The 24,814-nt window shown below is 44.3% G+C and overlaps 1 protein-coding gene across 1 annotated transcript in view; it reads right to left on the bottom strand.

The window, feature by feature from the left end:
- ME3 (malic enzyme 3) overlaps positions 1-24,814 on the bottom strand; it is a 134,585-nt gene that overhangs the window by 48,915 nt on the left and 60,856 nt on the right. Inside the window, exons 2-3 of the mRNA XM_080375916.1 lie at positions 11,051-11,184; positions 9,352-9,501 (exon numbers count right to left, since the gene is read on the bottom strand). Of these exons, the coding sequence (XP_080232042.1) occupies positions 9,352-9,501; positions 11,051-11,184 (284 nt within the window). The remainder of the gene's footprint in view (positions 1-9,351; positions 9,502-11,050; positions 11,185-24,814) is intronic.

The raw sequence follows: 24,814 nt of genomic DNA on the forward strand, positions 1-24,814 counted from the left end.
AACAGGCTCTGACAGGCACAGCACAAGCTGACCTTCCGCAGCCAGCACAGGCATCGCCTTACATAAAGGCATGATGCTCTTGGAAAGCTTTGAGCAAGACCCTCTCAGAGTAACATTGAAGTTCACCTGGCAAAATTATCGTTACACTCAAGAAAGAAAAGGACAGGTTGGTTTGTCACTGTGGAAGGATGCTGACCGCTGCTGCATGCTGCTCTGTGCTCTTCGGAGTTTGGCTGAATTATGCTCCAAGCCCAGATGACTGGGAGGTAATTTGGCTGTCCAAGGCTGCAAAGGGGACACACGCGAGGGAGGGATCAGCTGATGGCCTTGGCTTTTGTTGCATGCTAACACAGAAAACTGTCACTGCTGTGCCAGAAGAGCAGATTGGGGGACACGTTCTAGATTAAAGGCCAGTCTGTGCTAGAGATACAGTAAATGTGGTTACAGTAAAGCCCTACATTTGGTTTCATTTATTTACACTTTCAAGACTCGTACACAAAACTGACAGGTTGAGCAATAGGAGCCTCTAGAGACGTTTCCACCAGCTGCACCCTTATTGTTGATTTCCTTGGTTCAGGTCTCTGCCAGAACAGGACAAGAGGCTTCAGAACAAAAAAATAAACTTTGAAATTGCTTAGGGTTTTGTTTTGTTTTGGGGTTTTTTTGTTTGTTTGTTTTTTTTTTTTTTTTTTTTTTTTTTTAGAAAGCTTGAGATTATAAATGCCTGTGGGCTACAGGCTAGCATGCACTGATTTGTCTACAGTACAATTAATCATCAAATTGGACAAAATCTCTGTAGTGATTCATCAGCTTTTTTTGCAGATTTTTTAACAATAAAAGCCATGAACTTTTTGTTGTCTTAGATAATTTTCTTTGTAAATTGTAGGATGCTGAACAGTACCCTGAGGACACTGATGAAAAAATAACAGAAACCAAGCACAATCAACTATTAATGAACTGATATATTGTACAGAGATTTATAAGGCAATATCCTATAATTTAAGTATGCTAAGAGATTTAATTTCAAGTAATCTGCAAGGTGAATGATTGCATTAATATTATAAATGACCTTAAAGTTGTCGCCATTTATTTTAGGCAGGAGAACCAAAAGTCAGTGTGGGAGCCAGAAGATGCAGGCTCCAAGGTACAATAACGAAAGATTCACTATCCACACCAACCCCCCAAACCCACGCAGGGAAATCTCCACGATCCTAAGGGACAGCAAGCAGCTAAGCTGTAGGAAACTGCCAAAGATCAGGAACAGAGAGATTTGAACGAGGACATATGAGTGATTTCTCTGAAAGGCAGAGCAGTGCACGCAGTCTTCAGTGCAAGCTGCAGCCCCCCCCCAGTTCTCTGGCACAGTTCAACCCCTGCCGCAGCAGGAGGGTCCAGCTCAGAGCCTAAAGCAAAGCTTTTGGATTCATCTCCTAGTCTGCCACGTTATTAACACCCAGCACTATTTTTAGCAGGTTGTTTCCGCCCCCTTCCCCCAAGGAGGTTATACAATCACTCTGTGTCCTCTCTTACCTGCTAGCTCATTTCAAGCAAATTTATCAGAGAGGCAAAGGTCTCAAAGATGTTTGCTCCTACATGCTTTTATGGAAATCAGTGTTGAGATACAGGGAAAAGATAATGGGGTTCATGTCCCCACCACTCTGGGGAGAGGAACGCAGATCTTCCTCTTACAGTTATTCTGACAGTTGGCCAAAAAGGCAGTTTGCAGCTAGACACAATATGTGCTGACTCACAGCCAGCTCCACTAGCCCAGCCCCAGCAAAACCTTAGAGCCTTCCTGGGCTGCAGGGCTAAGCAAAAGGCAGAGAAAAGGAGGAAAAATCTGACTGTAGAGGAAACCAAATGAAAAAATGGAACGGTTATGGGGCAGGATCAAAACTGCACAGATAGGAAACTAGAGGGGACAGCACGCAGAGCTTTCAAAGCTGTGCCCGCTGCTCCCTGAAGAAAAGGCGAGGGAAGGGGAGAAGCACAAGCTGGTGTGGGTGGCTATGGTATAGCACAGGTGGATATGGAGAAGGCACGAAAGGGATGCAGAAAGGAACAGAAGGTATCACAAATGTGAAGCAGTAGGGGATAGTGGACAGAAACCAAGAGGAATCCTGAATTCATTGGTTCTGCTAGTCAGGAAACACCCTAAAGAATAAACAAAAAAATAAAAACAAAAGAATAAAAAACCCACCACCTTTCTTTCTCTGCAGAGGCGAGTCGATGGAGAAAGAGCAGCTCAGTAACTACTGGTATTGGTCATTATGCAGCAATGTGAAAATGCAGAGAGCTGACATCAGGTCCACAATGAATCTCTGCTATCCACAGTCTAGGATTAAGGGAGGAGGTAAACAGACCCACGTTGCTCTTGGCTTGTCATGAGCCGCTTGTCCCTACTGGATTCTCAGGACTGGATTCTCCGGTTTAACTGCAGAACTGTCACATCATAGTATACTTCAGTGCTTAAATCTTGCTTGTCCTTGAAAGCTTTGGAAACCAATTTTTTGCTGTGTCCTTTTCAAGCAGTGGTGTTTCAACAGTGGTGTTTAAGAGGACATCTGGGAAGGTGTACGTAAGGATGGAAGCCCTGGAGCCGAGGGCTTGTTGAGAGTCAGGCAGGTCTGCAGCACGGGGTCTGACTTGCTTACCCTCAGCACCCACAGCTTCCCTCCTGCTGGTGTGCAGGAGGCAGAGGGAGAAACCAGCTCATAACTACTCGGCCACCCACGTGCAAATTTACAGGTGCGCAAGGGTAAAGATCAGGCTTTGAGGTGAGACATAAGATCCCACCACCCAGGGTTTCCACCAGCCAGCACGTGTGGGCATTTCCCAAATTCAGTATCCTTTGCTGCATTTAAGCTCATCACACTCAACCTCTGTTCAAAAACAATTTTAAGTGTAGGAAAATCTGACTCAACCCTGACTTTTCTCTGCCTTTTTGGAGGCTCAGTCCTACACCTGCCTGTGTGTTGGATCCTGGCAGTGTCTCAGTAATTGGAAGATTACAGCATTGCAAAGAGAAACACGCGGAGATGGGCAATCAGTGCTGTTGCTCAGTGGTGTTGACCAAGGAGCCCTTATCTGTTTTCACTGCTAAGCACATTATGTATTCTGTTTTACTTGTTAGTACAGAGATTAAGGTGGATCAAAAATCCCTGGGAAGTTAAATTAAGTCCTATCCTGATTATATTTCCTTCCTGCACTGTGCAAATTCTTCCAAGACCCATACCTTCACTTTTAAATTGCACTGCAGGGAGCCCCAAGAATAAGCACAGAATTAGGATGAAGTTTGACAATGATAAGAAACAGAATATTAACCATACCAGAGCAATCAGCTTTCAGAGAAATTAAATCTAACCTGGCATACTTTGTCTTAGTGAATTTACCTAATAAAAAAATTTAACTTTTTGCCATAAATTGCAGCATATACAGAAAATATCAGCAGCTTTTGCAGCAGATCTTCCATAAGCATGTATTGAAGATATTGAGCTTGCCTTGTCAAAATGTTTGAATGGTGTATCTGCACACAGAGTTCTCCAGAAACAAAACCCAAGGAAAGTAAGAATTATGGTACCAAAGCACAGAAGCCCTCACTTTATGCAGACCTGTTGGGGAAGTCTTTGGCAAATGCAGAACAGCTCTTTATGCTGCCTGCTGATTCCTCTTCTCTTTCAGAAATGGATGCCCTGTTATTAGAGGATAAAAGCACCACCTTGCTAGCTCTGACACAGCTGTAACACAGCAACATGAGACTGTAACTCTCACAGTTATCTTGCAGTGGCATATAGAAGTCAATATAAATTATATAATAACACCATATCGTTTATTAATATAAATAGCCCATAAAATAAAGTTAAAAAGAGGATTGCTCCTTATAAAAAATGTCCTGAGGTCACAATGTGTAGTCCATGGGAGGCTGTCCCATAGCCCAATGGATATTGCTGTCCAAGGTTTTCATGACAGCCAGCGTTATTCCCCCTCCAGTTTGCATCCTGGTATTCATTATTCCAAATAATTCTCTTCCCTCCTCCCTGTCTCTGGCATTTTTTGTTTAAGGTGGGGTTGTTCCTTGTGGTAGCAGCATAGATTTACAGCAGATTAAAGGCAAACACTTCCTCTTGAATTTCCTTCACCAGGTCAACCTCTTTCTTTTGGCCAACCCCACCTCTTCCTTTGAGCTTTTCCTGGTAAATCAGGGAATTTCAACAGGCTTAAATCTAAATCATCTCTGACAGCAGGGGAAAGCTTGGCCTTCACAAATATGAGACCTTGCTGTTAACTTCAGTGGGCATGAGATTCTACCTCGTGCCCATGGAAGTTTCTCTTGGTTGTCAGAACCACTGCACATACATTTTGCTCAGGAAAAGTAAGGGGAGACAGAGAGAAGACTGGAGAAATGGAAAGAGGTGCACTTCTTGTCTTTCTAATGAAAAAATGGGTCTAAGACCTTTTTAACTCCCACTGTGGTATAACAACTGTGGTACAGCCTTCCAGCACCGACCATGTCCATCCTATTCTCCAAGCCTCCATGGTACCTCAGATCACAGCTGATACGCAGCTCTTCTCTCTGTACGGCCAGAAGCCACTCTGTGCTCCTCTCCCCATCTTGAAAGCCACTTAACTGAAGGGGGAACAGAGCAGGGAGAAGGATGGGGGTACAGCATGCTGAAAAGATTGACCTGGAAAAAAGCGGGGTCAGCACAGAGGGAGAAGTGGGAACCCTTGAAGTACTCTGGCACCTCTCCACAGAGGTTTCCAGACAGGCTGAGCTGTTCTCATCAGCCCTGGGCTCCCTCTGCACTAACTGCTTCCTCTTTGTCTACTCCAACCATGGTCTTCTCCTCATTCCATAACCTTGTTCCATCCAAAGGACTGCCTCCCACTTATACCTCTTGCCAACCTCTTCAGGGCTTCCTGACGACAAGTCTCCATGGTCCTTTCCACAGATGCCCCGCTCAGTCTGTTACAAGACCAGTCTGCTCGTGGTGATGTTACCCAAACACACGTCAATAAACACATCCATTATCCCGTACACTGACTTCAGCTCCTTCTGGAAGAAGGCTGAACCAGGCTGGTGGCAACAAGAGAAGTTATGACAACCAGTGTTTTTACAAGAAGTAGATTGCCTAAAGGGGTTTCAAAGTACCATTTTCAGGACAATAATCCAAAACCTAGTCTTCCCACTCACTTTTGTTCTCCACTGTTTTATAGAAGAGGGAGTGCAAATAATTCTGTAGCTGGGGACAAATCTATGGGATTTGCACCTTTGTTCTAATTTCCATTTGGTTTGGGTTTACAGGTAACTTTCTCTCCTGCTGCTCAGACTGTGCAACACCATTAAAAAAACAGTGCCTCAGTAGAGCCAGATCTGTTGACAAGACAGTTCTGTAGACTGACTGATGGTTCATTTGCTCATTTTTTGTCAGACGCGCAGATCATTATTCTGTCAGACTTAATTTTCGCACCATCTGCATCCTGTTAGCTTTCATTCTCCAGGTTCAGCTTCAACCCAATATGTTTTGCATTGTTCTACAATCAGTCCTTAAGGATATTTATGCCCCTAGAAAAGAAAAGTAAATTTAGCATGTTTTTTTCTGTCCCCATAGCTTTCCTCCAACGGTGACGCACCAACCTGCAGGGGCACCAGGAGCTCTGCCTGGCACGCCAGAAGAAGTGGGAAGATTATGGATATCATAGATAAGTATGCCAAGAGTTGGATGTTTGCAAGTAGTTTTTTCCTAGTAGCATTTTTCTACTGGTAAACAGAGAAAGCCTGTGTTGAAAGGAAAGAACATCAGGTGTCTGATCCCATTTGGAGCAGATACATCAGCTGACAGAGAGGATTCTGTAGCCCTAACCTGGAAGGAGAACTCCGGACATCAGCCCCGTAAAAGTGCAGATAAAAGGTCCACCCTTAAGAGTCTGTATAGAGAGACCAGGGAAGGTAAAAGAGGCATTGAGCCCTGCAATTATGACAGCAGTATCTGGCAAACAAAATCTGCAGCCATGCGAACACTGAGAAATGTATCCTGATGAGAGAAGCCCTGCCGGATCTCACAGGACTATTTTCAGATGCTCTTGTACAAGAGTTGCTTTGCAAGCAAGTTACTTGTGCTTTAAACTTTCTGGGCTCAACCTTCAAATATAAAGCCAAGCACTAATGGGGCTGAAAGATCTCAACACAGCAAACAAGTCTACTGTGTCCAAAGGTCACTAATTGCTGCTGCTGTGGCCGCAGAAAAACTACAATATTCTGTAGACTTCCCTCATTACCATAAGCTGTGCTATATGTTCACGTCCATCCATGTTGGAACACCAGGTGGTGTTTTCAAACTGAGACATCTCATCTCTCCTACCTGATCGACGGCATTAAATGTGACAGTTTGGATGAAAAGGTAATTGCTACAGCAAACACTCAAACCAGCTCCCTGTCACCCAAAGTCAGGCTGAGAGGTGCAGCACTGCAGAGGACTGATTTAGAAAGACTTTGATTCACTGGAGAGATGAACCAAGACCAACAGGACCGAGTTCACAGCAGGACATGTAGTGTGGAGAAATGCTAAGCACAATTCTAGAGTGGCTCGTATTTGGTGGGGTAATTGTGTCAAAGAGAAGATTCACAGGGAAAAGGTGACAAAATGAGTTACAGTGACCAGACCACTCAGATAATGCCCGAAGAGGTGAGGGCACACTGGGATGTGTTAGCAAAAGATAAAATTTAACTGCTCCAGTCTCCGCAACACCACCAGTCCTCCACGGCAAAGTGGTGCTCATTCTTCTGTGGGTGCCTTTCAGGAGATGTAGCCAAACAGAAGACACCAGAGTGGGACAACCTGGACAGAACAGTGTGAACTACTGGCAAGAAAACCACCAGGCTGAACATGATCCCAGTCTTCTACTGTGAAGAGGCCATTGTAGAGAGGATGACATTGGCAAAGAACATTTAGGTTATATACTAGGGGGAAAACACTTTCTACTTATTATGAGAGTTATGTACTGGAATGGGCTACGTAGGGCAGCTTTATTGCAGTCTTAAAATAAGACATAATCAGTTAATGAACAGGATTATATGATAAGGCTTCCTGTGACAGCTGAGCAAAACTGAGTGGCTTGGACAGCCTCTCCAGTTCTAGGTGCTATGTTCTCTCTAAAACCAGTGAAATACATTTACGTGGGTGTCATTTTGTTTAAAAAATCTTCCAATACAAATAAAATTAGGTTTTAAGAATCAGTTTTCCAGACTGCTAGTGCAGCTTAGGAAAACGAAAATGGCAAGAGCTAGAAATTCAGACTTAGATCTTAATTCCTGAGCTCCCCAAACCTGCAGATCTCAATGATTTTAGCAGAAAGTGTTGGCATCCTACCCTAAACTAAGTGTCTTGCAGGCCAGCTCCTGATGTACATAATATGTTCCAGGAGAGAAAATACATACTGCAAGACAATAAGAGTCAGACTGACAAAAAAAGCACACATGAATGCTTCTCATTTTAATCTCATCACTTTACATGATATAATAGCTCTTTTCTCCTTGCAAGAAAAACACTTCTGCTAGAACAACCTTGATTAAAACCAAATCTGAGGCTAGGCTGAGATTCACTCTACATCTTCAGGGAAACAAACTCCCTGCCATAGGAAATTCAGTGTACTAAGGGCATGATAGTTTGCCCTTCCCTGCGGAAGACATGGGCTAGAATCCAGAACAGCTTGAAGCTCCAGTTCAGCAGCAAAACTGTCAGACTACAAGAACAGATGTTCTTACCACATTGGTAAAATACTGTGGGTTTAAAACACGAGAAAGAAGGGAGTTACAGGAAGGGGAATTCTCCCACAGCAACAACTGCAGAAACAGTCCAGTATATGGAAAGATACCCCTGCTTTCCTGAGGATAACACGAGGGTAGGTAAATAAAAGAAGCAGAGCTCCCAGATATTGTTTTAACTTCTTGCAAGGTAAAGGCAGACTGAAGGCAAAGACACAGTGGCTGTAGAGCAGGAATTGCTGATGTGAATTTTGATTAGCTGAGAACCAGCAGCGTGCTCTTCCCTGCCCGACAGTGCTCACAGCTCCGTCAGGAGACAGAGTCTGGATTCTCTTCTGTCTGCTTTTACTCCTACCCAGAAGGAGTAAGTGTCCTTCCCCTGCACAAAGAACAATTCCTTCTCTGGTTTCCTCATATACACTGAGGAGGAGGAAGAGTGGGTATGACCAAGGCTTGGCTAGATGAATGACACCACAGCCCAGCAGATCCAGAAGCTGGGTATCAGGGGGAACAGAACATAATTACCTGGGATAGACACAAGCCAAAAAGCAATCCCAAGGAGCAGCTCACATGAAGGAATACAGTGGCTTTACCAGAAATTTTGATGACAAGCAGGATGCAAGTGCGTCTGCCAAGATAACCTTATCCATAATATGTTATTCATTACTAGTGTACACGGCCCTTACATCTTCAAGGTCTGCCTCAGGGTCCCCTGCGACCTTCAGTTAGTTAGTAGAACTTGCCTCAGTTTCCCCACCTACTTCAATACTCTCAGCTGAAACTACAGCTAAACCTCATGCTCGTGAAATGCTTTTAAAATGGTATTATTCCATTCCTTTACTTTGCACATTTCTACAGCAAAATAAAAAATGTTTATCTGCTTACTGGCACATTGCAAAGAAAAAAAACAACAAAAAAGCTTGCAAAGAAAACTGAACCTTACCAGTGAATTTTCAGGCTAGGACTAAAATGTATTTCAGAATGCTAATGAGGGCTTTATCTAAAAGTTAATCAGTAAAAAGAATTATGCAGAACAGGGCCTTCCAACATGGTACAGAGTGTTTAATGTTGCATGAATTTACACAGTAGCTGTTCTGAGCAGCAAGGCAGTCACTGAAGCAGAGCATCATCTCCTATGGAAATTATTCTTGTGGGGTGGTTTGTGGAAGTGCACACAAAAGTTCCAAATCAGCACAACGTGTTCAATCTCAGCACAAGGTATCCAAAATCCAACAATTACTCGAACGCCAGCACTGCAGAAGGCACTCAGTGCTCCTGAGACAGCAGATGGCGAGGGGTGCAGCCATAAGTTCAGAGTGCTGTTTGGAGCTAAGCTGCACAGACTGTACAGTACTGTTTGAGAACAAAACCATTCTGTTTGCTGTTCATAGGAAGAAGGAAGAGCTATTCTCGACTCCCCAGCTCATCATCAAATGTACACACACGAAGCTGCTTGCTAGTCCATCTTTTGATGAGAGATTGAGTATTAGATGTTTCGGGCCACCCACATGAAGAGGGACTGTCGATACAAAAGAAACATTCACATGAAATTAAAAAAAAGGGGCAAGAACAGCCTCTTCACTCACCGTGGTCTCCTGAAAGCCAAACCATACTGCTGACAAGCCAGGCCAACTGTTGGGGTGTAAACGATGGGCATGAATCTCTCAATGTCAGAGGTCAGCACTCGGTAAAAAAGCTTCTCATTCCTGTCTTGTAATGTCATAAGGACAATATATCTTAAAAGTAAAATAAAATAGATACACATTAGTATTTATGGTTGTTGGCAGTTTCATAAAAAGCACTAGTGGGCTCACTCAGTATGTACTCGGCTCTCCCAAGCCCTGACACTCCTCAGTGCTACATTATGAGCAGATACTTAGAGCAAAATTTCCCAGAGGACCTGGCCAGCTCCACCATCCTCACCAACAGCTCACAAAGACTCAGCAGGGTTGGAAGTCCAACCCATGCATAACTGCAGAATTTTGGAATTTCATTGAAGACAAATGCATTGGAAAAGGTCAAAAGTAGATTTCAGGGCTACCTGGGACACAGTGGGATATAATCTTTATTATAACAAATTATTATGCAAATTGTCAGATGAAATATGCATATATGCAAATATCAATATGCACATTTCAAAGCACTGTCTGTCCTGAAGTATTTCCAAAAAAACTCTCCATTTTCAAATGTTCTCAATTACTTAATCACTAAAATGAGAAGGATGGCTACATTTCATTTTGGAAAAAAAAAGACAAAGCCATTAATTTAGAAAATGAAAATGTTAAATCAGCTTTGTATTATTAGTGTTGTTCAGGCTTGCATGTGCATCACTAGGTTTATGTGAGTGCTTAGTGACTTAGAATACATTACATCTCTCCAAAGATTTTTCTTTCTTGAAAATGCTTCATTGGCTAAGATTGAATTTGTCAAACTGAAGCCAGAAAAATGAGTATATCAGAGAAATAGAGATTGGAAATGATGTTCTGCCTGAGAAACTTGTGTGAACGTAATGACAAACTCCCTTTTGTGTTCAGCACCCAATTTTGCAGCATGGCTTCAAAAAAAGCATCACACATTGCCAACAATATATGATTTGCAAGATCAACACAGGCATTTATAACACAGAAAAAACAATGTAATTGCTTTACAGCAGAAGAGTCCTGCTGCCTCAGTCCCCAGATCAACGGTAACTGAGACAGATGGAGATGCAAACCTCACCATCCATCACAACAGCAGTCAAACACCTTCTTCCACTGATAACTCTGATGAGCAATACTGGAAGCAATGGAAGCTCAGGAACAGAAACACTAGTCAATACACATCATTGCTTCTGCTTTTTATTTTTATCCTACCAGTTGGCAGGTTCTTTCTGTTCTTCCACCCAGTATTTTAGTGAATGCGTTGATGAGCATACGGATAGGTACATGCGGTACATGTGGTCATTCTACCTCCAGTGCCCTGAAGCGTGGACTGACTGCCTTTTTGTTGTGCACTTGCACCTGAAGTATAGTGAATTGCTTGCCTGAGACCAGAGATCTCCAGCAGTGTGGTGGTTGAAAAAAGCAGTACCAGTGCTATTTTGGGACCAGGATGGCATGTAACTGAGGTGAAGGTGGACAGGCCAGAATAAAGACTGCCGGTGCTGGAGAGTATGGACAGCTGGAAAAAAGTGACTCTTGGGGAAACCTGTAAGCTTTGAAGCAGGAACCTCAGGTCTTCCTGGGGACTTCAAGAAACTAAAAATTAAAGGGGAAGGGAGAAGGAAATAAGATGTTTTTGACATACTTGTCTAGATCATTAGATTTGTTCTCGTAGTTTTTCATCACACGGAGCACTTGAACATCTTGGCTCAAGAAGCAAGGAGGAAGGAGGCCATGAATTCCCAGCTGCAGCCTCTCTTCAAGCGTAAAAGCCATTCCCTGGGAAGAAAAGAGGAAGGCATGTTCAAATGGCATGCTACGCACTACTAGAGTAAGCGACATCATGCAACTCCCGAGGGCCCTGAGGCAGTCCTCCCCTGCAGGGACCGTGGGGCTCGGACCACCCAGACCCTACAGCTTCTGGATTAGCAGTCTCAGCACCAGCAGGGTTTTGATGATTCTCACTCTTTTGCTGTTTTAATTTGGTAGGTCTCTATAGTGCACATGTCTTTAGAGTGTATATATCCTTAGGGTTTCTTTCACTTTATGCTCTTCTTAGATTACTTAATTAGCTTATGCTTACTAGGTTTAATGGCCTTCCTGAAAGCCCAGCTCTCGGTCTTTTACAAATCACATAACAGGTTTAGAATTATAGAATCATTTAGGTTGGAAAAGGCCTCTGAGATCATCAAGCCCAACCATTAACCTAACACTGCCAAGTTCACCACTAAACCATGTCCCTAAGCACCACATCTACACAGCTTTTAAATACCTCCAGGGATGGGGGCTCAACCGCTTCCCTGGGCAGCCTGTTCCAATGCTTGACAACTCTTTTGGTGAAGAAAATTTTCCTACTATCCAATCTAAACCTCCTCTGGTGCAACTTGAGTCTGTTTCGTCTTGTCCTGTCGCTTCTTACTCAGGAGAAGACAGACAGCCACCTGCCCACAGCCTCCTGTCAGGCAGCTGTAGAGAGCAATAAGGTCCCCCCTGAGCCCCCTTTTCTCTGGGTTAAATGCCCCCAGTTCCATCAGCTGCCCCCCCCGAGCTGTGCCGCAGCCCCTTCCCCAGCCCCTGCCCGGCTCTGGACACGCTCCAGCCCCTCCGGGTCTGTCTGGGGGTGAGGGGCCCAACGCTGAGCCCAGGGCTCGAGGGGCGGCCGCACCAGGGCCCAGCACAGGGGGACGGGCACTGCCTGGCCCTGCTGGCCACGCTGCTGCTGACACCGGCCAGGGCGCTGCTGGCCGCCGTGGCCACCTGGGCACACGGGGGGCTCATGCCCAGCCGGCTGCCGACCAGCCCCCCCAGGCCCTTCCCCGCCGGGCAGTTCCCAGCCCCCTGCCCCCAGCCCGCAGCGCTGTGGGGGGCTGGTGTGACCCACGGGCAGGGCCCGGCACTCAGCCCCGTTGGGCCTCATACAACTGGCCTCGGCCCCTCGGCCCGGCCTGCCCAGACCCCCTGCAGAGCCCCCTGCCCCCCAGCAGGTCACACTGCCCCCAGCTCGTGTCCTCTGCAAACCCACTGCGGGTGCGCTCCAGCCCCTCGTCCAGGTCATCGATGAAGATACTGAACAGGACTGGCCCCAGTACTGAGCCCTGGGGGACCCCACTTGTGACTGGCTGCAAATGGATTTATTTCTGTTCACCACCACTCTTTGGGCCCAGCCAGCCAGCCAGCTTTTTACCCAATGAAAAGTACATCCATCCAAGCCATGAGCAGCCAGTTTCTCCAGGAGAATGCGGTGGGAAACAGTATAAAAGTTTTTACTGAAGTCTCTGTAGACAACGTGCACAGCCTTTTCCTCATCCACCAAGCGGGTCACCTTGCCATAGAAGCAGATCAGGTTCATCAGGCAGGACCTGCCTTTCATAAACCCACACTGACTGGGCCCGATCCCCTGGCTGTCCTGTGCATGCCATGTGATGGCACTCAGGATGATCTGCTCCACAACCTTCCCCAGCATCAAGGTCAGGCTGACAGGTCTGTAGTTCCCTGGATCCTCCTTCTGGCCCTTCTTCTAGACGGGCATCACACTGGCTAACCTCCAGTTAGGAAAGATTTAGATTTGGATACTGAATAGTATACCCAACTCATCAACTCATCATAGTATACCTAATTCATCAACTTCAGTTACCTTCTGGTTTTCCACCACACACAATGTGTATTAATGGCACATCAGCAGCACAGAAGACAGACACGGCAGGCAGGATGCTTTCTCAGTGCTTTTTTTTAATTCAAGGAGTATATACAGTGCCACAAGTCTTACAGATTGGCTGTCACTGGCCCACAGATGAAGCTTGAATGCTAGATTGAGTGGGATAACCCTGCTCTTATGGGACAATTTCATCCTTCCTAGGCAGAAGCCTGATCGTGTCCCACTCACGTGCATGCAGGGGCTGATGCTCCAGACAACCAGCAGCGCCCTGTGCTAGACTCAGCCTGATGAATAGCAACGGTAAATGCATTCTGCAGGCTGTGAAGAAGATTAAAAAAGGTCTTAGTCCTTAATTAATGGGATTTCTGCTATGCTGATAGCAGATTAGACAGCAGGATAGAAGGAAACATTTTCAGAACCGTCTAAGGAGCTTAAATCCCAGCAAAAACTTCACCCATAACTAACCAACCGACTCATATCTTGATGAACAGCTGGCAGTAAAATATTCAAAATCAGTAATTTTTGGACTACATCTAGTCAAGCACACAGACAAATGCTTTAAAAAAATCTTAATGAGCTGCTTTATGACTACATAGCTGTTAAAATGTTATTTTCTTCCATGGATTTAGTGTTTCTCTCTGACAAATAACTGTTATTACCGTTGCACAAGAAAATCTGAGGATGTATCTCGATGAACTTGGGTTTGGCAGCCTTCCCTCACCTCCTGTTGCTTGTTCCTGTCCCTGTGCCATCCCAATGGTTGTGCCAGCGCAAGCATGTGTGCAGTCACATGGTTAATCAGTGATAGGAAGTACCTGGATTAAAAATAACCAGGTCATCTGAGCTCAGAGCAGCTCCCCTGGCTGACGATACACTGTGGATGGCTCTACAGACATCGGCACAGCCCCTGGGGACATACAGCCATGGGAATGGACTGCTGGAAGAGCCATTCACTTCTAAGTGGTGAATACACTTGTAAGCTGGTGAAAAAGTCTGTCAAACTATCAGTGATGCCAAGTAACCTGTGACAGGAAAGAGGAAAAGACTGAAACTGATTCTCCTGTTTGCCAGATCCATGCTTTGAGCATAGTATGACACTTCTTTTCCTAGTAAACTGTGTACTAGCACAATTTTTTTTTAAAAAAAAGTTTTCATATGTTTCAGAAAAAATATTCAGCCTCCAGGACATCTGAGAAGAAAATCATCTTTATCCCAGAAGCATTTTCAAAGTTTTTTCTGCTGGGTATTAGGATAGAGCCAAATATTTTTGAAATCTTTGATGTAAGAACATGGCAGAGAGAAATCATTCCTCTCCCAGCCAGCAGACCAGGAGTCAGCAGTTGCCTAGGAGGTGGGAGGTCAAGATTTTGCTGTCAAACCCAGAAATGAGATCGAGGTCTCTGTGGTCATTGTTGAATGGAGTGCCCAGGACGTGGCTGGTTCTGCTGAAGTGCCTGACATTTATGACTCAAATTTCCTTCCTGGACCTGAGAAGCCTTTCCCTAAATGAGTTTCATAGCAGAAATGCTAGGTTCCCACAAGATAAAGTTCGAGTTTTTCTGAGTCATCATTTCTGAATTTAAAAACCCCAACATGTTCTCATCAGAAAAATAGTAACCATCCACATTCTCCACACTGGAGCCTTCTGAAATATTAGACTAAGATCAACATCAGTTCTCGGTCAGTATTTGGCTTTACACTGGCAATATTATATCACAGCAGAGAAAATACAGCTAACTGTGAATGTCAAAGTTTATCTGCAATGAATGGGAAAAAAAAAAGATACAATTTCAAACCATTTACTTCCTGCAGCCTTTGAACATGGAGGATAGATAATGGGAGACAGAAATATTTGGCAGTAAACACTCCACTTGCTCATCTACAGGGAGTCATATCACTGCTTGGCTGCTCAGGGTCTCAGACCTGATCTCAGACCAGCTTAGCAAAAAAAGTAAACCAGTGATGCTTACTCTCCCAAAAGAGGTAGAAAAGGCAGAAACACACTGTCCTAGGCATTATTGCCCCCAAGCACTAAAAATCTTCTTGCAGGATTTTTTTCAATAGGAAAAAAGGTCTTTCAGTTATTTGCCACGCACTAAAATAGTGAAAAGCTTCACCATTTCAACAAATGATCACACACCCAATACAAGAAAAAAACTTCTGTATTTCAGCTCATTTCTGTTCAAGGTAATACCATAACACCCTACGACACCAGCAGTCTGCACGGCCACTGGTAATCCCCCGTTTTGTTTCCAGTGGGTTGGACATCCCCAATGACCCAGCATGGGCAGGAGTTCCCTTTGCCCAGGGGTGGTGTGAGATCCGTGATGGAATTACAGCTGCCAGGAGGGTGAAGCACCTGTATTTGGGCACTTGCCCTTCAGTCCCACTGGGACTTTTTTCTCCTTTTAGGGGGAAATCGGCTGAAAAGTGTCCAGCAGTGTGCTGGGAAACCTCTTGAAGTGTTATTGGGAGTTAATGTAATAATTAGTAAGACTGAATAAGGCCAAAAGGGACCGTGGGGTTGTACAGCAGTTTGTGTAACTAGGGCTGGGAGGGACATTTGTGCGTGCCTTGGGCACAATGCCGCTTGGTGCTTAATTTCTGGCTAGTTTTTAGGTCTGCACAGTGCCAGGAGTATCTCTGTGTCTCCAGTGCCAACTCACTATTTTAAGACACAGCAAATACAAGACTCCGAACTTGAATCTTAAGCAATTTGGAGATCTATGCGCATGAATGCATGTTTCTGGACAGTGAGAGCAGATTGAACTGTTTAAACACCACAGTTGTGCTGTTAACAGTCCAAGGGTAAGCACGGTTGTGCTAATATACAACATCTCTAGCTCACTGCACTTTTGCATTTATTTCATTTGAACGAGCTATACCAGTACAAGCATCTTCATACTGGAGCAATTGCAGCCATGTGAGATGAGGAAGTCGCTGCCTTCACAATCAAGTTAAATCTCCAAAACACTTTTAAGTGCAGAGCTGGTCCATCATACAGTGGCAGTGTGGCAGGATTGGGAGCAGAGCAGAAATTGCCTGCTCTAACTTTGAAGGCTGCTTTCTGAAGTTTCTCGGAAGGTCTAGGAGTAGGACCCCTGGGTGAAGTGGTTATATTCACTGAAACAGCACAGCGTGAAATGAATTTGGAAACACATTCTGCCCCAGATCAAAAGCTGGAATTCACTGAGGTATTGCTATGTTTAAAATTAAAGCTTTTAGGGTTGGATTTTTTTTTTTTTTTTAAGACTGCCTGAAAGCCATATTGTACCACTCTTTTTCTGGTCTTGAAAGGTCTAATGATTAGATGGTGAGCCACAGCCCTGCAGAGCTAAAGCCAGGTGCTCCAATTCATTTTTAAATGTGTGGGAAATGAGTTGGCATGGAGAGGGCAGATGCTATGTCACTACCCAAAAACAAAGGCAAAAATATCAGCTGCCCACAAGGCTTCACGCTATGTAGGGGCTAAGCCAGGGGTTTTGTTCTGAAAAAGGCTTGCTGCAAAGAACCTCAGATGCTTCTGTTCTCTTATCACTGACAACACCATGTCTGTTATGTGGCAGCTCCCTCTTTGCAGCTCAAGCCCATAAAAGCCACTTACTTCAGAAACGGAAGGGTGAAGCAAATTCACAGATAATGATGAGTTTTATCACTGCCTGTACTCTCTAGCAATCAGAAGCGAGCATTTCACTCAGGGATGAAAACAAGCAGGAGGGATGCTAGCATGGCTCAGCCTTGTAATTTACTTATTAGAGATCATACTTCCATAAGTGGGAACAAAGACACAAAACAGTAGCTCCTAGCGTAGGAGAAAACTGTAGTTGAGGTAATGGGGGCTTAATCAAGGGCTGAATTAGGCCTTACCTAGTAAAGAACATGCAGAGTCCACTGTGGCTCAGGCCATCTCCAGCTGCTCAGCATCTGTTTGGAGCAAAGTCTTGGCTTGCTGCAATTTTCCATGTCCCTCTGCTCTAGAGTGCACGAGCAGCCACAGCACAGGGAGGGCTGTGGGGTGGCTTGGGTGGCCAGACCAAGGGGTTTATGCAGTTTGTCCAGTCCCAGGCCACGGCCCTCTGAAGCTGCAGCTCTCAGGCAGCCTTTGGGACCACAGCACCTAATCCACACAACTCGAAACTGGCCTGGCAGTTTCTGAGCTGAGTACACAAGGATCAGTGAACATCTCCCAACCCTCTGGAAAACAGGCCCTGGAACAGGGAACTTCCTAGTTTGATAACAGCAGAGTGCTGGAAGGGGATGCCGGGGAAATACAGACACACAGGGATCGCCACTGCAGGCTGCAAGAGCAGGCACAACTAATCTGCTTCTTCTTTATCATTAGTATGTTAACAGCCATGCTAGGGAAGTCCTAATAAGTCGGGGAACTTAAAGGCTTATTCTGTAAATATTTTTCCTGTAATGTGTTTTCCATAGATATTTGCACCTGTCTAATTTTACAGCCGGGATGTACTTTGACTATTTGCAAGCAAAAGTTCCTCCTGCAAGGGGTCAGTGCCAGAAGCTAAACTAATCCCTACTGAGACTGTACACAGGGGCCGGGGAGCAGAGAGCAACAGCAAGGAACATTGATTTTCTACACTATGAAAGATTTTTCGGCAAAGGTCAGATCCTACTGTGGCCTCCTTGGCTCCAGCTGACTTGATAACCCTCTTCACAATGCTCCTTCACAGCTGCTCAAGCTTCTCTTGCTGGCGTGGATGGACTGACACAGGCCTTGTCCTGCCCTGCATCCCACCCTGGAAAAGCTGTATGGAAAACATTACTTGCATAAAAAGCAGGAAGGAGAGGAGGAACATCAGAGAAGTAATCCTTCATTTTCACATTTTACATGTCTTGTAGCTTCTTATTAATTTGTATGTGTTTGTGCTCTTAGGCTTGGAAGAAACCCAAACCTGTGATGCTTTGGTGTATGGGGAAGACATCATTCAGCATGTCTTCTCTGAAACCTGGAAAGAAGACTCCCCACTGTCCCTTCTCAGTAGTTATTGCTGGGCAAGCATTTTCTTGACTAATTTACAAACTCTTCTCACAGTGTGTGTCTCTTTCTGGGTTCAAAGTCACCAGCTGAAAAATCCCACACTTTTGCCCATCCCCTTTGTTACAAAGTGATATAATAGTGGATTTCTAATCTTTTCATACCACTGTTCCTTCCTCTCCCACAGAGCCTGGGAATGTTAAAAAACCCTCCAAGACCAAGATAATTAAGCAACTCCATGTTTGTTTCAGTTCCCAGGGAACCATCTTTAATGAGGTCCACTACTAACTCAATTACCATGTGAGTTGTCCATACTGTTAATGAGGTTTTACCAGTAACTGTTTTCTTGTCTGCAGGTAACTTCCTTTCACTGGATTAGGACATATTTCCATTATTCTTCTCATTTTTACCTTGTCCTACAACAGTGACTTTTGATTTACAACAACGTAAGAGTGAGCAGAACTGGAACATGACAAAGTCCCTGTGCCAGAATACTTACTGACCAAGCACCTGATGCTTCACAGTTTATCTCACAGAAGCAAATCCTTTCCTGAGGAGGACATCCCTGATGGGCATGTGACAGGCAAGATGTGACAGGGTCACAGGCAAGAAGAAGCAAAGCCATGCTGTTCCCGCATGTTCCCAGGTGTTGTTGAGGTTTACCTCAATAAATCTTGTAAGACAAATGTCTTCAGGATTTTATTCATTTATTCATTAATCCACAGGAAGAACTTGAGCACTAAACTCTTCAAGCCCTGCTCTGTGATTTCAGACTGCAGGGGTACAGCTCTATACCAAATCTGGCAAAGAATTCATTAATATTTCCCACAGTTTGCCAGCCTCCAGGGCTCCTTAGGAAAAAAAAAAGAAAAAAAAATCCATATGCTAGAAATTGTATGTGTTTAGTCTGCAAACAAGATCCTGTTGCATTGAGAAAAAGAGATTTTTAAAGCTGAACTAGATAAACTTCCCCAAACAACATCTTGTTTGGCATATTGGTTTTGTGAAGGAACTATGAACTTCGCAGATGGGTAAAAATAGCATCATTGCTCTACTAATAGGAAAGGTGAAGACTGACAATTAATGCCACGTAAGAAGTGACAAGATACAGCTGTTTTTTTTTTTTAAGAAACTCACGTTTTTCAATTCCTTGTTTCTTCTCACAAAAGCAGTTATTAAGATCCTCACGGAGTTCTACCTAAGGTAATGGGAATACTTCTCTGGTTTTAGTGAGAAATAGGTTAGGCTGGTATTTCTTTTGAGATTTTGACTAGATTCACAGATGCCTTTACATGCATGAAGTGTCTAAATACAAGCTTCAGTGTCTTCCAATAAAGGAGAAGAGTAAAATCACTGCATGGAGAATAGGACTGCCATGCTACACAAAAACCTGGTGTCAGGGGCAAAAAAAGAGAGAAATGCTGAGAAATTATTAGGAGCAACAGAGCAGCACGGAATCCCAAATGTCATGGGACACACGGTGCATGAATACATGCAAACAACAGAGTAAAAGACCGTTCCTGCCCAGATGAGCCTAAAATGTAAAGTACTCACTGGTTTCTTTTTCACATATAGCAAAATACTGGGTAGAGACGGGAGGTATGATGGCACAAGCAGTAATGAGAACATCAGGTTCTAGGCTACAGCCAAGAGCATGGTCAGATTCCTGAGGCAAACAGCAGATTCTCAGGACCCTATCAAAAATATCCCATGTGATCCTGGCACACAGATCCCAGTGGACTGGTCCTCCTGACTCCCAAGAAAATGAAGACACCCTGGTGTCTTTGTTCATCCTCTACATGATTCCCAGTCTCCTTGTATAATTCCACATCTGTTTTACACCTACCATTGTCACACCTTTACATGCCAATTAGTGAGTGAAATGAGCTAGTCCACGACAGAAATCAAAAGCTCATAATCCACATGGCTATCCATCTCAGCTGTGGGGGATGCTATTCGTTCACCTCATGGGGAGAGGGAGCAGGGTAAAACCAGTTTGCTGCAGGAGATTTGCCAAGCACAAAACAGCATTTCTGTCAGAATATGGCAGCTTCTGTGATGCTGCAGACACACATTTCTCCCAATATGATGTCGCCCCTAGACAGGAAGAATACAGCATAAATTACAATGCTTGCATTCCTAAGTCTATGAAAACCAGCCCTCATCCTCAATTCGAACAAGCAAGTATGTTTGAGAAGAAAGATCAAGGCAATTTTAAGGTTTAAATGTGATCCAAAACATTAAGAGGATACAGTTTTAAAAGCCAGTTTTACAATGCCTGGAAACTTCTCCCACTGTACAGGCAGCTGGTCATGTGAATCCTGGTTGTATATAATTTGAGTTCGGTGGTACAGAGAGCACTAACTTCCTTTTGAGGTTCCAGCAAATTACATAAAATGAGGCTTGTGCGCTTACTGCTCGCACGCAAACTACATCATGCTGTGGGTTTGGAGGATGGGAGTCTCTCCACAAGTTGTATCTCATTTGCTGTTGCCACTCCAGCAAGTGAGGTTGCTTCAAATGTAGGTTGGAGCTGGATTACAGTTAATGGATGATTGCTGATGGCTGTATTTGGTTAAAGAGCACTGAAATGCACTGCCTAAGCTGTACAACTAGCTGTTTCACAACAAGATCGCTTGGGTGGAAGCTTAATCTGAATGAAACCAAGAGTAGTTTTGTTACAGACTTTACCAGAGATGACTTCTCCACTGTACCATTCGTATGTCCTTGTATGCTTCTTCTACCAAAGCTCTGTAGAAAGGAACCATCATCAGCAGCTTCTTGAACCAGATGCTCTCTCATTCCCATCTAATCCAGGAAAAGCAGGCTTGGCTTCTGAACCACCATTTTGATAGCTGTTTAATGAGATGCCTGCTTCAGTGCACTACGGGGATTTGAGATGCTTACGAAACATTCAGATACCCCCTCAGATAAGATTCTGGAGAAAGGCCTTAATTTTAAAAAAAAGAAATTCCTTAAAAATTAGGAATATGAGAAATAAAGAAGGCTCTAAATAAGGAATCTGTCATCTCAGTAGAACAAATGCACTAGAAAAAACACCACTAAGCTCTCCTCCACTTACACAGCCACCACTTGAAGACAACTACACATGCAGGTAAACACAAAGCATCCTGCAGGAAATCTGCAAGCCTCCATTTCCCGTTTGAGTAATTTGCCCTGGTTTTGTTTTTCCCCTCACTGCTTCTGCAGTCCATCTGCACTGTGAAGTCGCTGACGGACTTCAACCCAGGCAGCTTATGCTGGGGCTCAACAGAGAAACTAGCTATCATGAAGTGCACAGGGCCAAGGTACACTCACCCGCTGTGGTACCCAGCGGCATTGCAACACACCAGCTGAAGAGACCTACAGCACTCTCCGGAGTGTCCAGCTTCCCTTTGGAAAGTAAGAGGAGATCCTCGTGCTGTCCTCATTTGGCAGCTCACCTTAGAGTTTAGCTGTGCTTTGCACCATGATGATATTTTTCTTCCCACTTCTCAGCCTTCCACCGGCTCAGCTCTCTGACGTTCGTCTCTCAAGGCATTACGCACCTTGCTTTACTCTAGCGTTTCTACAGCTGTGTTTCACAAAACCAGTCTTTAACACTGACAGGTAGCTAAAGCTGTATGTATTGCACACACACGTATATATATATATATCTCTCTGTAGCACAAACGTCCTTTTCCAGTCCAGCCTCCAGCCAGCCCTAAGATGATCTCCATGCTGACCTCAGGGGCTGTTGTTTTGCCAAGGACATGTTTTGCTTAAATGCTGAGATCAGTCATCCAACTGTCCAAACTACTTTTGGCATCACCAGGAGAGTAGCTAGCCTACCGTGACTACCCTCTGACCCAGTCCCTCGTCCTCCTCCTCGTCTGAGTATTTTACTTCAAACTTTTTCTTCCTTTTTCATGCAGAGGGGAAAAAGGAAGATGTATGAAGTGCTCACAAAAGTGCAATCTGACCTTTTGTGTCTACAGCTCTCATCACCTTTGCGTGCACTCTCCCAGCTATCCTGGTCTATTGTCAACTCGATTTGAGCTGTCTCTAAATTATACACAGTTGAATGCACAGCACTCGGCATGCTTGGCCCCGATACCGGAGCATCTGGACTGCAATTTGTACAATAACACAAATACAAAACGATACATCCTTTCTAACGTACTTCCCCCCCAGGACCTCTAAATATTCTTCCAATTATATAGTTCTTTTATTTTCCACTTTTTTTGCTCCTCAAAATTTCAGCTCTATTTTTCCCATATGGTGTGAGAAAAACTATGTCCAAATATTCCAGGTGATAAAATACCACTAATTTTATACAAGTGCTTCAATTTTTATCACTTGCTTGAGATCAAGCTTAACCACTTCCAGTCTCAAAAGCACCCACTGCACTACAAAGATATTTACACCAAACTATAAATCAAATAACTAATAAAGTTCCTGAGATTTTCCCAAAAAAGTTCAAAAAAAGAAAACTCCCATCCTCCTCTTCCAACTGTTTTTAATCAAGGGCAGTATGAAACAAGTTATCCAAGTCCAGGATGGGGGAAAAAAAAAAAAAAGTACAATTACTCTGAGATGAAATTTAAAGATTAAAACCCTTTTGATTCCCTGAGCTGTTTGACAAACATCTCTGTGGAACAGGAATTGCAGCAAGATGTTATAAACCATTTGTCAGTTTGCAACATGTGTGACCACATGTTGGTCAAGACAGCTGAACTGTTCATTATTACTAGGAAGCTGTAAATCGCCCTTTTGGCAAACCTTCAAATGAGTTTAGAAAAAAACCTGGTTCTGTTCTTGATTCCAATAGATGCTATAATTTAAAATGCAAATAATATTGTTCTTGGCGTGGCTGCTGCCTGTCCACCTCAGCACAATTACTCCAGCCTCTCCTAGCTTGGACGAGTACTATCTGAGGCCAATGCAACAGCTTCCTTCCTCCAACAGAACATCTATTCTTCTGTAACCGAAACAATTTGGCTAAATGACACAAAGATGAAATGTGACTGCAGCAAGGGTAACAAACACAGCCCAGGCTCCTTGAATACACAAGTGTTATCTGAAAATAAATTGCTGTATTAATGATCAGGAGAAGGCAATGGCTAGAGCATTGATTTCCCTCATACATGCCTGGTTTTTTTAGGAGGTATCAGCTGATGAATCAAACCTTTAAACCTGCCATTCAAAGTTGGGTTGCAGTGCAGGGAGCACTGGAGGCAGAACCAGCCAGCCAGAGTCTGCAAACACTGGAATGGTTTTCACTTATGACCTGCTGTGAAAGACCTGCATGAAGGACAACGGGATGGCCACTGATTTTGTTTCCTTCAAAACCAGCCAGTGACACTGGGCGCATCTTTGGGAAGAGACCTCTCAAACTCAGGTTTCAGTTCAGGGTTTTGATTCTCCTCTGCCTGGCACCACAGTCATGCAGCAACATCAGACTAAGGCAAACGTAAAATGACTTTGAACTTGCTCAGTGTTTGAAATAACCAAAGCCCTGGATATTCAGAGCTGACGAGCTAGAGGGAGACATTACTGTGATCTGTCAAAATATAAAAGGTGCTTATAGGAAAGATGGGGACAGACTTTTTAGTAGGGCCTGCTGTGACATGACAAGGGGTAACAGTTTTAAATTGAAAGAGGGTAGGTTTAGACTGGACATAAGGATGACATTTTCCCAGATGAGGGTGGTGAGACACTGGCCCAGGCTGCCCAGAGCAGCTGTGGGTGCCCCATCCCTGGCAGGGCTCAAGGCCAGGCTGGACGGGGCTGGGAGCAGCCTGGGCTGGCGGAAGGTCCCTGCCCATGGCAGGGGGGTGGGACTAGATGGTCTTTAAAAGTTTCTTCTGACCCAAACCACTCCACAAGTCTATATTCTGGGGAAAACAAGGCTATACTTTGGCATCAGTATGATTTTGTCAGTGCTCAATGATTATATGATGTTTTATCACACACCTTCCTCCTGGGGCTGGAACTCAGATATAAGCAGTTATCACAGTATCCATAAAGTCTGAGTGAGTGAGCACTCACTCTTGAAGTTGTTGGGTTACTATTATGTTTGGTATTGAACAAAACCTAAAAAGTCACACTCTGCTTTATTATCCTTTACAATAAAAGCATAGTTGTCAGAGTATGTGTCTGTATGGCATGTCCTTTGTGTGTTTAAAAAAGCTTTGTCTTCCGTTCCATCAGTACGCAGAAGTGCTGACTTTGCCAGGTCAGTAGTTAACATCATTTACTTTCTGGATGTGCCTCTGCCTTAGTGCCACACGACAGCATCCTTTCCCAACCCATGAGAAGAGGTCAGCAGTTTTGACTGACTGATCCATTATTGATGCTGATGAACTAAAGGATGCTCTCCAAGGGAAGGCGTGAAGCTGAACGGCACCCCGGGGAGTTATTTAACAGTTATTTAAGGATGCGCATACAATTGCATCAACAGCCTCTTCAATAAAAAACATGCTCTGGACAAAGGTCCAGCATCCCTAAAGACAGGATCCCAGTCACGATACCTGTGTAAGCAAACTGACAGCTTTCTTTTGTTGGTTGAAAGATCCAAACAGCGATTTAAGAACAGCATAGTGTTTTGCTTTTGCCTTCATACCTCTGGAATTGTTTCAGTAGTATGTGCTTGATACTATAACCTTGTGTCTGAAAACTTGCCCGAGAGCAATAGAATAGCTGGCAAAGCCCTGGTGATCTCTACCCGAGGAAGTGGCAATCTCTACAGGAGGGTGCTAGCCCAGTCCCTCTGGACC

This window comes from Falco punctatus (genome assembly GCF_963210335.1).
Source record: "Falco punctatus genome assembly, chromosome: 2".
NCBI classification, from domain to species: Eukaryota; Metazoa; Chordata; class Aves; order Falconiformes; family Falconidae; genus Falco; species Falco punctatus.